Source organism: Lithobates pipiens, unplaced genomic scaffold (genome assembly GCF_037356315.1).
Source record: "Lithobates pipiens isolate NorthernLeopardFrog02 unplaced genomic scaffold, aLitPip1_a1.2 Scaffold_73, whole genome shotgun sequence".
Classification (NCBI taxonomy): Eukaryota; Metazoa; Chordata; class Amphibia; order Anura; family Ranidae; genus Lithobates; species Lithobates pipiens.
In genome coordinates this window covers 710526-727035 of record NW_027507896.1, presented here as the reverse complement: position 1 = coordinate 727035, position 16510 = coordinate 710526, and the positions used below count along the sequence as shown (strand labels likewise).

The window sequence follows — 16510 nt, the reverse complement described above, 5'->3', positions numbered from 1 at the left end:
AGGGAAAGAGGCTATAGGTGCTGGGACATGGTCTCTAGGTGCAGGGACAGAGACTCTAGGTGCAGGGACATTGTCTCTAGGTGCAGGGACATGGTCTCTAGGTGCAGGGACATGGTCTCTAGGTGCAGGGACATGGTCTCTAGGTGCAGGGACAGAGTCTCTAGGTGCAGGGATAGAGTCACTAGGTGCAGGGACATGGTCTCTAGGTGCAGGGACAGAGTCTCTAGGTGCAGGGATAGAGTCACTAGGTGCAGGGACATGGTCTCTAGGTGCAGGGACGGAGTCTATAGATGCAGGGACGGAGGCTATAGGTGCAGGGACAGAGTCTCTAGGTGCAGAGACAGAGTCTCTAGCTGCTGGGACATAGTCTCTAGGTGCAGAGACAGAGCCTATAGGTGCAGGGACAGAGTCTGTAGGTGCAGGAACAGAGTCTCTAGGTGCAGAGACAGAGTCTATAGGTGCAGAGACAGAGTCTCTAGGTGCTGGGACAGAGTCTCTAGGTGCAGGGACAGAGTCTCTAGGTGCAGGGACAGAGTCTCTAGGTGCAGAGACAGAGTCTCTAGGTGCTGGGACATGCTCTCTAGGTGCAGGGACAGAGCCTATAGGTGCAGGGACAGAGGCTCTAGGTGCAGGGACAGAGTCTCTAGGTGCTGGGACATGGTCTCTAGGTACAGAGACAGAGTTTCTAGGTGCTGCGACATGGTCTCTAGGTACAGGAACAGAGTCTCTAGGTGCAGGGACGGAGTCTATAGATGCTAGAACATGGTCTCTAGGTGCAGGGAGAGATACTCTAGGTGCAGGGACAGAGTCTCTAGGTGCAGGGAGAGAGCATATAGGTTCAGGGACATGGTCTCTAGGTGCAGGGAAAGAGGCTATAGGTGCTGGGACATGGTCTCTAGGTGCAGGGACAGAGACTCTAGGTGCAGGGACATTGTCTCTAGGTGCAGGGACAGAGCCTATAGGTGCAGGGACAGAGCCTCTAGGTGCAGGGACAGAGCCTCTAGGTGCAGGGACATGGTCTCTAGGTTCTGAGACAGAGACTCTAGGTGCTGGGACATGGTCTCTAGGTGCAGGGATATGGTCTCTAGATGCAGGGATATGGTCTCTAGGTGCTGGTACATGGTCTCTAGGTGCAGGAACAGAGCCTATAGGTGCAGGGACATGGTCTCTAGGTGCAGGGACAGAGTCTCTAGGTGCTGGGACATGGTCTCTAGGTGCAGGGACAGAGTCTCTAAGTGCAGGGACAGAGTCTCTAGGTGCAGGGACAGAGTCTCTAGGTGCAGGGACAGAGTCTCTAGGTGCAGGGACATGGTCTCTAGGTGCAGGGACAGAGTCTCTAGGTGCTGGGACATGGTCTCTAGGTGCAGGGACAGAGTCTCTAGGTGCAGGGACAGAGTCTCTAGGTGCAGGGACATGGTCTCTAGGTGCAGGGACGGAGGCTATAGGTGCAGGGACATGGTCTCTAGGTGCAGGGACAGAGTCTCTAGGTGCAGAGACAGAGTCTCTAGCTGCTGGGACATGGTCTCTAGGTGCAAGGACAGAGCCTATAGGTGCAATGACAGAGTCTCTAAGTGCAGGGACAGAGTCTGTAGGTGCAGGAACAGAGTCTCTAGGTGCAGAGACAGAGTCTCTAGGTGCAGGGACATGGTCTCTAGGTGCAGGGACAAAGTGTATGGATGCAGGGACAGAGTCTTTAGATGCAGGGAGATAGTCTCTAGGTGCAGGGACATGGTCTCTAGGTGCAGGGACATGGTCTCTAGGTGCAGGGACAGAGTCTCTAGGTGCAGGGATAGAGTCACTAGGTGCAGGGACATGGTCTCTAGGTGCAGGGACAGAGTCTCTAGGTGCAGGGATAGAGTCACTAGGTGCAGGGACATGGTCTCTAGGTGCAGGGACGGAGTCTATAGATGCAGGGACGGAGGCTATAGGTGCAGGGACATGGTCTCTAGGTGCAGGGACAGAGTCTCTAGGTGCAGAGACAGAGTCTCTAGCTGCTGGGACATAGTCTCTAGGTGCAGAGACAGAGCCTATAGGTGCAGGGACAGAGTCTGTAGGTGCAGGAACAGAGTCTCTAGGTGCAGAGACAGAGTCTATAGGTGCAGAGACAGAGTCTATAGGTGCAGAGACAGAGTCTCTAGGTGCTGGGACAGAGTCTCTAGGTGCAGGGACAGAGTCTCTAGGTGCAGGGACAGAGTCTCTAGGTGCAGGGACAGAGTCTCTAGGTGCAGGGACAGAGTCTCTAGGTGCAGGGACAGAGTCTCTAGGTGCTGGGACATGGTCTCTAGGTTCTGGGACATGGTCTCTAGGTGCAGGGATATGGTCTCTAGATGCAGGGATATGGTCTCTAGGTGCTGGTACATGGTCTCTAGGTGCAGGAACAGAGCCTATAGGTGCAGGGACAGAGTCTCTAGGTGCAGAGACAGAGTCTCTAGGTGCTGGGACATGCTCTCTAGGTGCAGGGACAGAGCCTATAGGTGCAGGGACAGAGGCTCTAGGTGCAGGGACAGAGTCTCTAGGTGCTGGGACATGGTCTCTAGGTACAGAGACAGAGTTTCTAGGTGCTGCGACATGGTCTCTAGGTACAGGAACAGAGTCTCTAGGTGCAGGGACGGAGTCTATAGATGCTAGAACATGGTCTCTAGGTGCAGGGAGAGATACTCTAGGTGCAGGGACAGAGTCTCTAGGTGCAGGGAGAGAGCATATAGGTTCAGGGGCATAGTCTATAGGTGCAGAGACAGAGTCTCTAGGTGCAGGGACAGAGTCTCTAGGTGCAGGGACAGAGTCTCTAGGTGCAGAGACAGAGTCTCTAGGTGCTGGGACATGCTCTCTAGGTGCAGGGACAGAGCCTATAGGTGCAGGGACAGAGGCTCTAGGTGCAGGGACAGAGTCTCTAGGTGCTGGGACATGGTCTCTAGGTACAGAGACAGAGTTTCTAGGTGCTGCGACATGGTCTCTAGGTACAGGAACAGAGTCTCTAGGTGCAGGGACGGAGTCTATAGATGCTAGAACATGGTCTCTAGGTGCAGGGAGAGATACTCTAGGTGCAGGGACAGAGTCTCTAGGTGCAGGGAGAGAGCATATAGGTTCAGGGACATGGTCTCTAGGTGCAGGGAAAGAGGCTATAGGTGCTGGGACATGGTCTCTAGGTGCAGGGACAGAGACTCTAGGTGCAGGGACATTGTCTCTAGGTGCAGGGACAGAGCCTATAGGTGCAGGGACAGAGCCTCTAGGTGCAGGGACATGGTCTCTAGGTGCAGGGACATGGTCTCTAGGTTCTGGGACATGGTCTCTAGGTGCAGGGATATGGTCTCTAGATGCAGGGATATGGTCTCTAGGTGCTGGTACATGGTCTCTAGGTGCAGGAACAGAGCCTATAGGTGCAGGGACATGGTCTCTAGGTGCAGGGACAGAGTCTCTAGGTGCTGGGACATGGTCTCTAGGTGCAGGGACAGAGTCTCTAAGTGCAGGGACAGAGTCTCTAGGTGCAGGGACAGAGTCTCTAGGTGCAGGGACATGGTCTCTAGGTGCAGGGACAGAGTCTCTAGGTGCTGGTACATGGTCTCTAGGTGCAGGAACAGAGCCTATAGGTGCAGGGACATGGTCTCTAGGTGCAGGGACAGAGTCTCTAGGTGCTGGGACATGGTCTCTAGGTGCAGGGACAGAGTCTCTAAGTGCAGGGACAGAGTCTCTAGGTGCAGGGACAGAGTCTCTAGGTGCAGGGACATGGTCTCTAGGTGCAGGGACAGAGTCTCTAGGTGCTGGGACATGGTCTCTAGGTGCAGGGACAGAGTCTCTAGGTGCAGGGACAGAGTCTCTAGGTGCAGGGACATGGTCTCTAGGTGCAGGGACATGGTCTCTAGGTGCAGGGACAGAGTATATAGGTGCAGGGACAGAGCCTATAGGTGCAGGGACAGAGTTTCTAGGTGCAGAGACAGAGCCTCTAGGTGCAGGGACAGAGCCTATAGGTGCAGGGACAGAGTTTCTAGGTGCAGAGACAGAGCCTCTAGGTGGAGGGACAGAGCCTCTAGGTGCAGAGACAGAGCCCTTTAGGTGCAGGGACGGAGTCTCTAGGTGCAGGGACAGAGCCTATAGGTGGAGTTACAGAGTCTCTAGGTGCAGGGACAGAGCCTATAGGTGGAGGGACAGAGCCTATAGGTGGAGGGACAGAGTCTCTAGGTGCAGGGACAGAGTCTCTAGGTGCAGGGACAGAGCCTATAGGTGGAGGGACAGAGTCTCTAGGTGCAGAGACAGAGCCTATAGGTGGAGGGACAGAGCCTATAGGTGGAGGGACATTGTCTCTAGGTGCAGGGACAGAGTCTCTAGGTGCAGGGACAGAGCCTCTAGGTGCAGGGACAGAGCCTCTAGGTGCAGGGACAGAGTCTCTAGGTGCAGAGACAGAGCCTCTAGGTGCAGAGACAGAGCCTCTAGGTGCAGAGACAGAGTCTCTAGGTTCAGGAACAGAGTCTGTAGGTGCTGGGACATGGTCTCTAGGTGCAAGGACAGAGTCTCTAAGTGCAGGGACAGAGTCTGTAGGTGCAGGAACAGAGTCTCTAGGTGCAGAGACAGAGTCTCTAGGTGCAGGGACAGAGCCTCTAGGTGCAGGGACAGAGCCTATAGGTGCAGGGACAGAGCCCATAGGTGGAGTTACAGAGTCTCTAGGTGCAGGGACAGAGCCTATAGGTGGAGGGACAGAGTCTCTAGGTGCAGGGACAGAGTCTCTAGGTGCAGGGACAGAGCCTCTAGGTGCAGGGACAGAGCCTCTAGGTGCAGGGACAGAGCCTCTAGGTGCAGGGACAGAGCCTATAGGTGGAGGGACAGAGTCTCTAGGTGCAGAGACAGAGTTTCTAGGTTTAGAGACAGAGTCTCTAGGTGCAGAGACAGAGCCTCTAGGTGCAGAGACAGAGTCTCTAGGTTCAGGAACAGAGTCTGTAGGTGCTGGGACATGATCTCTAGGTGTAGGGACATGGTCTCTAGGTGCAGGGACATGGTCTCTAGGTGCAGGGACAGAGCCTATAGGTGCAGGGACAGAGCCTATAGGTGCAGGGACAGAGTCTCTAGGTGCAGGGATATGGTCTCTAGGTTCAGGGACATGGTCTTAAGTGAAAGGACAGAGCCTATAGGTGCAGGGACAGAGCCTTTAGGTGCAGGGACAGAACCTATAGGTGCAGGGACAGAGTCTCTAGGTGCAGGGACAGAGCCTATAGGTGCAGGGACATTGTTTCTAGGTGCAGGGACAGAGTCTCTAGGTGCAGGGACTGAGTCTCTAGGTGCAGAGACAGAGTCTCTAGGTTCAGGAACATAGTCTGTAGGTGCTGGGACATGATCTCTAGGTGCAGGGACATGGTCTCTAGGTGCAGGGACAGAGCCTATAGGTACAGGGACAGAGCCTATAGGTGCAGGGACAGAGCCTATAGGTGCAGGGACAGAGTCTCTAGGTGCAGGGATATGGTCTCTAGGTTAAGGGACATGGTCTTAAGTGAAAGGACAGAGCCTATAGGTGCAGGGACAGAGCCTTTAGGTGCAGGGACAGAACCTATAGGTGCAGGGACAGAGCCTATAGGTGCAGGGACATTGTTTCTAGGTGCAGGGACAGAGTCTCTAGGTGCAGGGACAGAGTCTCTAGGTACAGGGACAGAGTTTCTGGGTGCAGGGACATTGTCTCTAGGTACAGGGACAGAGTCTCTAGGTGCAGGGACAGAGTCTGTAGGTGCAGGGACATGTTGATCAGTCCATTAGAACATGAAATGTGAGAAAGGACTGGTCTGTCCCTAGGTTCAGGAACCGACTTGGATGAGAGCTCTGTAGATAAGAGGTGTGCTGGATCAGAATCAGGAGGAACCTTCATAACAGATGAATGGCAGCTCTTGTCCACAGCACTTGGAGCTCCAGGTAAAATTCTGTGCGGGGGCCCCTGATATCATTCCGCAGGCATTGGTGAAAGGGGTGTTAGGCTCTCTGGACCCCCAGTAGCTGAATCCCCCCCATAGCTGTGTGCCGCTCCAGTACCAGTTACTTTTGAAGCGGTTGAACCTCAGCCCCATCCAGAAACCTGTACTGGGGGTGTAGGGGGACAGGAGGGTGGCCACGTTCTTCTGGTCCTGCTGAGACAACACTGCAGCCATGTCGGTAAAATTATTGCGGCAGTATACACGTGCGTTCAACCACGACATGGGGGTCAGTACCAAGTGCAGCATACCTGGGGGGAGAGAAAATTACATGAGAGGGGGTAAGACATGGGGGTCAGTACCAAGTGCAGCATACCTGGGGGGAGAGAAAATTACATGATAGGGGGTAAGACATGGGGGTCAGTACCAAGTGCAGCATGCCTGGGGGGTGAGAAAATTACATGAGAGGGGGTAAGACATGGGGGTCAGTACCAAGTGCAGCATACCTGGGGGGAGAGAAAATTACATGAGAGGGGGTAAGACATGGGGGTCAGTACCAAGTGCAGCATACCTGGGGGAGAGAAAATTACATGAGAGGGGGTAAGACATGAAGGTTTGTACCAAGTGCAGCATACCTGGGGGGAGAGAAAATTACATGAGAGGGGGTAAGACATGAAGGTTTGTACCAAGTGCAGCATACCTGTTGGGGAAAGGGGATAAGGCATGGGTGAAGGTGCTCAGTTCCTGGTTGAGGCTTAATAAGAATTGCCCCATTGGTGCCCTTTGGTCACTGGGAGAGGGAGTTGGACCAATAGGGAGGGCTCAGTGGGTTGATGGGAGGGTGGGTGTCAGGTAGGAGCACATGACCAAATGGGCGACCTTTCTGCTTTGCTAGCCAAGTAAGAGATATTACCCATCATAGGGGACTGGCATATGGGGGGTGGCTTTTGGAGTCAAGGTACATACACAGGGATTAAAAAAAGGGGGCAGTGGGTACTTTGAGAAATCCTCCATAGGGTGTCTTTGAAAACTGTGGGAGGGACAATAGCGGGGCTTTTAGTGCCATCAATGCTAAAGGCCAGGCCGGGAAACCTTCCTTGATCCCCTCTTGTCTGCACTACACTCTTTTCTTCCTCTTTGGGTTCATTCTGTTATTTACGGACTTTCAGTTTTCTTCTTCTCAGTGGTGGGACTCGTGTTCAGCATGGCCGGTGAGATTCACCTATTCTTACATCAGGAATCACCGACCAGGCGGGTCATGTAATAAGGTTGCTAGCTTCAACCCAAATCATGACTGCAAGGGTTAAGCCTGTGGCAAATTCTGCGGGTTTAGAATTTGTGGTCTTGGGAAATTTATGGTTGAACTGACCACAGCCCCCTATTCCAATGAATAAAATAAGTTAGGCATCCATTAGTTGGGCCTTTTTTTAAGCATCCATTAGTTGGGCCTATTGTTAGGCATCCATTAATTGGGTCTATAGTTAAGCATCCATTAATTGGGTCTATAGTTAGGCATCCATTAATTGGGTCTATAGTTAGGCATCCATTAGTTGGGCCTATTGTTAGGCATCCATTAGTTGGGACTATTGTTAGGCATCCATTAGTTGGGACTATTGTTAGGCATCCATTAGTTGGGCATATAGTTAGGCATCCATTAGTTGGGCCTATTGTTAGGCATCCATTAGTTGGGCCTATTGTTAGGCATCCATTAGTTGGGCCTATTGTTAGGCATCCATTAGTTGGGTCTATAGTTCAGCATCCATTAATTGGGCATATTGTTAGGCATCCATTAATTGAGCCTATTGTTAGGCATCCATTAGTTGGGCCTATTGTTAGGCATCCATTAATTGGGCCTATAGTTAGGCATCCATAAGTTGGGCCTATTGTTAGGCATCCATTAATTGGGCCTATAGTTAGGCATCCATAAGTTGGGCCTATAGTTAGGCATCCATTAGTTGGGCCTATAGTTAGGCATCCATTAGTTGGGCATATAGTTAGGCATCCATTAGTTGGGCCTATTGTTAGGCATCCATTAGTTGGGCCTATTGTTAGGCATCCATTAGTTGGGCCTATTGTTAGGCATCCATTAGTTGGGTCTATAGTTCAGCATCCATTAATTGGGCATATTGTTAGGCATCCATTAATTGAGCCTATTGTTAGGCATCCATTAGTTGGGCCTATTGTTAGGCATCCATTAATTGGGCCTATAGTTAGGCATCCATTAGTTGGGCCTATAGTTAGGCATCCATTAATTGGGCATATTGTTAGGCATCCATTAATTGAGCCTATTGTTAGGCATCCATTAGTTGGGCCTATTGTTAGGCATCCATTAATTGGGCCTATAGTTAGGCATCCATTAGTTGGGCCTATAGTTAGGCATCCATTAATTGGGCCTATAGTTAGGCATCCATTAGTTGGGCCTATTGTTAGGCATCCATTAGTTGGGCCTATTGTTAGGCCTTCATTAGTCGGGCATATTGTTAGGCATCCATTAGTTGGGCCTATTGTTAGGCATCCATTAATTGGGTCTATAGTTAGGCATCCATTAATTGGGTCTATAGTTAGGCATCCGTTAGTTGGGCCTATAGTTAGGCATCCGTTAGTTGGGCATATTGTTAGGCATCCATTAGTTGGGCCTATTGTTAGGCCTTCATTAGTCGGGCATATTGTTAGGCATCCATTAGTTGGGCCTATTGTTAGGCCTTCATTAGTCGGGCATATTGTTAGGCATCCATTAGTTGGGCCTATTGTTAGGCATCCATTAATTGGGTCTATAGTTAAGCATCCATTAATTGGGTCTATAGATAGGCATCCATTAATTGGGTCTATAGTTAGGCATCCATTAGTTGGGCCTATTGTTAGGCATCCATTAGTTGGGCCTATTGTTAGGCATCCATTAGTTGGGCCTATTGTTAGGCATCCATTAGTTGGGACTATTGTTAGGCATCCATTAGTTGGGCCTATAGTTAGGCATCCATTAATTGGGTCTATAGTTAGGCATCCATTAGTTGGGCATATAGTTAGGCATCCATTAGTTGGGCCTATTGTTAGGCATCCATTAGTTGGGCCTATTGTTAGGCATCCATTAGTTGGGCCTATTGTTAGGCATCCATTAGTTGGGTCTATAGTTCAGCATCCATTAATTGGGCATATTGTTAGGCATCCATTAATTGAGCCTATTGTTAGGCATCCATTAGTTGGGCCTATTGTTAGGCATCCATTAATTGGGCCTATAGTTAGGCATCCATAAGTTGGGCCTATAGTTAGGCATCCATAAGTTGGGCCTATAGTTAGGCATCCATTAGTTGGGCCTATAGTTAGGCATCCATTAGTTGGGCATATAGTTAGGCATCCATTAGTTGGGCCCTATTGTTAGGCATCCATTAGTTGGGCCTATTGTTAGGCATCCATTAGTTGGGCCTATTGTTAGGCATCCATTAGTTGGGTCTATAGTTCAGCATCCATTAATTGGGCATATTGTTAGGCATCCATTAATTGAGCCTATTGTTAGGCATCTATTAGTTGGGCCTATTGTTAGGCATCCATTAATTGGGCCTATAGTTAGGCATCCATTAGTTGGGCCTATAGTTAGGCATCCATTAGTTGGGCCTATAGTTAGGCATCCATTAGTTGGGCATATAGTTAGGCATCCATTAGTTGGGCCTATTGTTAGGCATCCATTAGTTGGGCCTATTGTTAGGCATCCATTAGTTGGGCCTATTGTTAGGCCTTCATTAGTCGGGCATATTGTTAGGCATCCATTAGTTGGGCCTATTGTTAGGCATCCATTAATTGGGTCTATAGTTAGGCATCCATTAATTGGGTCTATAGTTAGGCATCCGTTAGTTGGGCAAATTGTTAGGCATCCATTAGTTGGGCCTATGGTTAGGCCTTCATTAGTCGGGCATATTGTTAGGCATCTATTAGTTGGGCCTATTGTTAGGCATCCATTAATTGGGTCTATAGTTAGGCATCCATTAATTGGGTCTATAGTTAGGCATCCATTAATTGGGTCTATTGTTAGGCATCCGTTAGTTGGGCCTATAGTTAGGCATCCATTAATTGGGTCTATAGTTAGGCATCCGTTAGTAGGGCATATTGTTAGGCATCCATTAGCTGGACCTATTGTTAGGCATCCATTAGTTGGGCATATTATTAGGCATCCGTTAGTTGGGCCTATAGTTCAGCATCCATTAGTTGGGCCTATTGTTAGGCATCCATTAGTTGGGCCTATTGTTAGGCATCCATTAGTTGGGCATATTGTTAGGCATCCATTAGTTGGGCATATTGTTAGGCATCCGTTAGTTGGGCCTATAGTTTGGCATCCATTAGTTGGGCCTATAGTTAGGCATCCATTAGTTGGGCATATAGTTCGGCATCCGTTAGTTGGGCCTATTGTTAACCATCCATTAGTTGGGCCTATTATCCCCGATGACTAATCTCCTCCTGCTGCTGGCCAATGTTACACTGCATTGTCCTGTGTTGTATCTTAGTCACATGGTTAATTAGGCTAGAAAAACAAAAAGAAATTACGAACCAGGCGGACCCTGCTTAGCCTCTGAGATCAGAGGAGATCTTACAGTAGAGCCCCAGCCACCTGCACTTGCTCGTCTCTTGCTCAGTGTAATGGAGACTGTCCATCGCCAGGCCCCTCTGCAGTCACATAGTCTACAATAGCTGTAGTGTGCAGGCCATAAAAGATGATTGCAGATTGTATTTGAATGATGGCTATGCAAATAATGCTTTACAATTACAGCTTGGAAACATCCATAAAAGTCAAAAATTATCCCTCCGGGAAGGTGCAGATCACCCACAACAAGGGAAATGTGACTGGCAGGTTCAGGTCATAGAACGCATGTTAAAAAGGGAAGGTTGAAGTCATAGAGCCTATGGTAAGAAGGGAAGGTTCCGGTCATAGAGCGTATGGTAAGAAGGGAAGGTTCCAGTCATAGGCGTATGGTAAGAAGGGAGGGTTCCGGTCATAGAGCCTATGGTAAGAAGGGAAGGTTCCGGTCATAGAGCGTATGGTAAGAAGGGAAGGTTCCAGTCATAGAGCGTATGGTAAGAAGGGAAGGTTGAGGTCATAGAGCGTATGGTAAGAAGGGAAGGTTCCAGTCATAGAGCGTATGGTAAGAAGGGAAGGTTACGGTCATAGAGTGTATGGTAAGAAGGGAGGGTTCAGGTTGAATAACACATGATAAGAAGGGAACGTTCCGGTCATATAACACATGGTAAGAAGGGAAGGTTCCGGTCATAGAGCGTATGGTAAGAAGGGAAGGTTCCAGTCATAGGCGTATGGTAAGAAGGGAAGGTTCCAGTCATAGGCGTATGGTAAGAAGGGAGGGTTCCGGTCATAGAGCCTATGGTAAGAAGGGAAGGTTACGGTCATAGAGTGTATGGTAAGAAGGGAAGGTTACGGTCATAGAGTGTATGGTAAGAAGGGAGGGTTCAGGTTGAATAACACATGGTAAGAAGGGAAGGTTCCGGTCATAGAGCGTATGGTAAGAAGGGAAGGTTCCAGTTGTATAACACATGGTAAGAAGGGAAGGTTCCAGTTGTATAACACATGGGAAGAAGGGAAGGTTCCAGTTGTATAGCACATGGGAAGAAGGGAAGGTTCCAGTCATAGAGTGTATGGTAAGAAGGGAGGGTTGGGCCTATTGTTAACCATCCATCAGTTGGGCCTATTATCCCCGATGACAGATCTCCTCCTGCTGCTGGCCAATGTTACACTGCATTGTCCTGTGTTGTATCTTAGTCACATGGTTAATTAGGCTAGAAAAACAAAAAGAAATTACGAACCAGGCGGACCCTGCTTAGCCTCTGAGATCAGAGGAGATCTTACAGTAGAGCCCCAGCCACCTGCACTTGCTCGTCTCTTGCTCAGTGTAATGGAGACTGTCCATCGCCAGGCCCCTCTGCAGTCACATAGTCTACAATAGCTGTAGTGTGCAGGCCATAAAAGATGATTGCAGATTGTATTTGAATGATGGCTATGCAAATAATGTTTTACAATTGCAGCTTGGAAACATCCATAAAAGTCAAAAATTATCCCTCCGGGAAGGTGCAGATCACCCACAACAAGGGAAATGTGACTGGCAGGTTCAGGTCATAGAACGCATGTTAAAAAGGGAAGGTTGAGGTCATAGAGCCTATGGTAAGAAGGGAAGGTTCCGGTCATAGAGCGTATGGTAAGAAGGGAAGGTTGAGGTCATAGAGCGTATGGTAAGAAGGGAAGGTTCCAGTCATAGAGCGTATGGTAAAAAGGGAAGGTTCCGGTCATATAACACATGGTAAGAAGGGAAGGTTCCAGTCATAGAGCGTATGGTAAGAAGGGAAGGTTCCAGTCATAGAGCGTATGGTAAGAAGGGAAGGTTCCAGTCATAGAGCGTATGGTAAGAAAGGAAGGTTCCAGTCATAGAGCGTATGGTAAGAAGGGAAGGTTCCAGTCATAGAGCGTATGGTAAGAAGGGAGGGTTCCGGTCATAGAGCCTATGGTAAGAAGGGAAGGTTCCGGTCATAGAGCGTATGGTAAGAAGGGAAGGTTGAGGTCATAGAGCGTATGGTAAGAAGGGAAGGTTCCAGTCATAGAGCGTATGGTAAGAAGGGAAGGTTCCAGTCATAGAGCGTATGGTAAGAAGGGAAGGTTCCAGTCATAGAGCGTATGGTAAGAAGGGAAGGTTCCAGTCATAGAGCGTATGGTAAGAAGGGAAGGTTCCAGTCATAGAGCGTATGGTAAGAAGGGAGGGTTCCGGTCATAGAGCCTATGGTAAGAAGGGAAGGTTCCGGTCATAGAGCGTATGGTAAGAAGGGAAGGTTCCAGTCATAGAGCGTATGGTAAGAAGGGAAGGTTTCGGTCATATAACACATGGTAAGAAGGGAAGGTTCCGGTCATATAACACATGGTAAGAAGGGAAGGTTCCGGTCATATAACACATGGTAAGAAGGGAAGGTTCCGGTCATATAACACATGGTAAGAAGGGAAGGTTCCGGTCATATAACACATGGTAAGAAGGGAAGGTTCCGGTCATATAACACATGGTAAGAAGGGAAGGTTCCAGTTGTATAACTTATGGTAAGAAGGGAAGGCAGACAGACCTCAATAAATATGGGAAAGAACATCAGGAAAGATGGATCGGCATACCTGAAACCAGTCCATTGGGGCCTGTCCACACTTGTGATGCTGTGCTGGAGCTGGTAGAACCTGTCAGAAAATGAACTGTTTTAAAAAATGGGCCGACTGACAGAGCAATGGTCTCCAAGAACCGATATACAACGTCTCACAGCATCGCCAACCCATTCTCTACACATGCCGGGCACTATGTACCCCACTCAACTCACCTTCTCTGCCACACATACACGTACATTTGCTTTCCAGTGCAGAAGTCAACTAGTTCACTCTAGTCCCAGATACCCTCAAGAGGGCCTAACACTATGGAAGCCCCAGAATTCTGCAAGAGCCCTGCACTGGTATGCCCCAGGATTCCATTAGAACAGCTCATGCGGTGCCCCTTATCAATCCCACCACCCTGCCCAGGCGGTGCATGCAGAATGCAGGGCCCATCAGGGGAGAACTCTGTTGGCTTTTCATGACCAGTGTGTTCTTTTTGGGTGGCTGGGCGTATATTAAGGTAAGGGCCTGGAGCTGCAGCTCCAATAGCACTTATGTTATTCTAGCCCTGCATATATGCACTACAACCGTGTTGCTTTTATTAGGCTAGGCTCCTTCACCTTAATGTGCTGGGGAACAGGTGTCTTCAAAAGATGGCAGCTGCCTAACTTGCACCCCCCCCCCCCCTCCGCCCCAGGGTGTGTGACACTACTCTATGGCTCTGGGGGAGGAGTGTGAGTTTCCTGGACCAGGGCGACCAGTCAACAGGATGGCGGCAGCTGTGCTTCTGCTCTCATTGGTCTGGCAGATGCCAAGATACCAGTGGTGGTCACACTTCTGCCCTTTCCAAAGAGCTTCAGCCATGCAGGAGGGGTGGCGCCACACCTCAAATGACTGGGGTAGACCATTGGAGGTGAGCAATGATGCGGGTGAGGGCATGTAGGAAGGTGTTGCCAGGTCCTGCTCTAGTCTCCACCCCACAAGTCAGGGACGGAGTTAATGCCCCCACTAGTCAGCTTTAACTTCATGTGAGGTCACATGCCAGGGGAGTGACCATAGACAGGCTGCTCTGCTGGCCCCGTGTATGTTTGGCCCAAGGAGGTGCTAGATCACTATATTACATACAGGTTGGTTCCCGATATGGATTTGTATTTTATATATCATGTCTCGTTCTGTGCACCCGTACACCTGGGAAGTTTCCTTCAGCAGATTTAAGTTCAGCCTAATAGTTTGGCCCTCCATATATTCCCAGTTTCTCACGTGCCCCCATTGGAAAATGAATTGCCCACCCCAATCCTATGAGAAGAAGCAGATTATGAGACAAAAGAGGAGACTTGAGACATTATAAAACGACTTCCACTAATAAGGAGATAAAATCTCTGTGAGACTGAAACCTTCATCTCCAGTTTGATCCCAATGGAATCTCCCAGATGGAAGGCCCTCCAGCTCTTGAGTCAGCCTCAGCGGGCAATAAAAGGTGAAAAGCCCTCCAAACCTCGGCACAATGTTCTGATTTCAGAAGAAGTGATTTATATCCCCCACATCGGAAGTCAGAATAAAAGCGTGTATAAGAGAGGTGTGGGCGCCATTTTGTGCCGCGTTGGGTTTTTGGGTTCTAAATTACTTTTTTATATTCTCCGATCTACTTCCCCAAAGCCGGCTGAATTGTATTAATGACACCTCTAGGATAAAGGATAAGATCCCGTACACGTCCCAGTCAGAGGGCGGGGAGGTTGCAGACACACAATGGCACTGGTTCGGGAAATATGGTAGAAGACCAGCAAGAAAGCTGAAGACATTGGTGTACCTGTGACGGTTTCAGGAGTCTGGGATGATGTTGTTGGCGATGGAGAGCTGGAGGTGCTGGAGGTACTGGATATGGTGGAATCTGTGAAGGAAAATGACCCATAATGTACATCATGTGGGATACAAACTTCTCACATCTCCATTGCCGATCTCAGGTCTGTGTTTGCCAAAACAGCAAATCTCCAGCACACACATAGCTCCTCCAAAATATTCTTTATTGAACATGCACAAGAACACAGGACAACTTCCTGACATGTTTCGGCCTCTTAAGGCCTTCATCAATTGAAGCCCTAAGAGGCTGAAGCATAGCAGAGGGTCACCCTGTGTTTATTGCGTGTTCAATAAAGAAGATTCTGGAGGAGAAGCCACATGTGTGCTGGAGATTTACTGTTTGATGGGCAATTCTGCCATCCTGGAAGAGGACCACTCCACACACTGTTTCAGGGTGGAGGAGACACAAGGAGAAGGTGAACTGTAGACTGTGTTTGCAAGCTTTAGTGCCAGGGTCAAGCTTGGAGACCAGTAGCTATATTAGTAGAGAGGCTCCCACCAAACAGCAGGATAGGCATACAAGCAGGTCACTCTGGTAGATGAGGCAAGCTCAACCGTGGTACAGCACTAAGCACTAACCGGTGTTCACCAGAGCACCCGATGGAGGGGATGGGTTTTGCTGCATCTTAGTACCAGGTTGCGGTCCTCAGGATCACCCCAAGAGGTGACCAAGCCGGGGTCCAGTAGCAGATAAAGCAGGTAGGCAGTGAACAGAAGCGTAGTTGGTAAACAAGCCAAAGGGCAGTAACGATCAGTTGCAGGTTGGAATCATAGGGAAGCGTAGTCAAGGAGCAAGCCAAAGGGCAGTAACGATCAGTTGCAGGTTGGAATCATAGGGAAGCGTAGTCAAGGAGCAAGCCAAAGGGCAGTAACGATCAGTTGCAGGTTGGAATCATAGGGAAGCGTAGTCAAGGAGCAAGCCAAAGGGCAGTAACGATCAGTTGCAGGTTGGAATCATAGGGAAGCGTAGTCGAAGAGCAAGCCAAAGGTCGGTAATGAGCAGTAGCGAAGATATTGACGTCAGCAGGAGTGACAAGAGGGAGATCTCCGCTGGAGAGAGCTCAATAATCTGGCAAACAGGAAGTGCAAAGGCATGGCTAAAATAGGTAACTTATGAATAAGTTCATGGGAGGAGCAAAGGGTTCAAGACAAACAAGACAAAAGGCAAGATTGGTCAAGGAATTGTCCAGGGATCTGTCCAGCATCTCAGGTGGCTCTGCAAGAAGAGACATGGCCAGACACAGCAGACACATTTGGACTTGGGAGATAGTCAGCACAGACATACAAGCAAAGCTGAGCTACCCAAGAAATGGAATCACATTGAGACCTGTTTATAATGTACAACCGGGACGAAACGTATCGAGAATGACACAAATATTAATTTTCACAAAGTCTGCTGCCTCAGTGTTTTCAGATCTTTTTGTCAGATGGTACTATAGGATGCTGACGTATAATTACGAGCATTCCATGAGTGTCAGAGGCGTTTACTGACAATTTACATGACGTTTATGCAAAGAGTCAATATTTTTCAAGACCTCTGCAATTCCCCCCTGACAAGCTGTCAATCAACTTCTGGGCCACGCCCTGACTGATGCCCCCCCCCCCCCCAATCAATGCTTGGAGTTGGTCAGAGTTTGTGGGGTGTTTTTTGTTCCCC

The 16510-nt window shown here is 49.3% G+C and overlaps 1 protein-coding gene across 1 annotated transcript in view; it reads right to left on the bottom strand.

Moving 5' to 3' along the window:
- Nucleotides 1–4085: 4085 nt before the first annotated feature.
- Nucleotides 4086–16510, bottom strand: part of LOC143959401 (L-selectin-like) — a 28644-nt gene continuing 16219 nt past the window's right edge. The window contains exons 4-5 of the mRNA XM_077468038.1: nt 13030–13089; nt 4086–6196 (exon numbers count right to left, since the gene is read on the bottom strand). Of these exons, the coding sequence (XP_077324164.1) occupies nt 5829–6196; nt 13030–13089 (428 nt within the window). The 3' untranslated portion in view covers nt 4086–5828. The remainder of the gene's footprint in view (nt 6197–13029; nt 13090–16510) is intronic.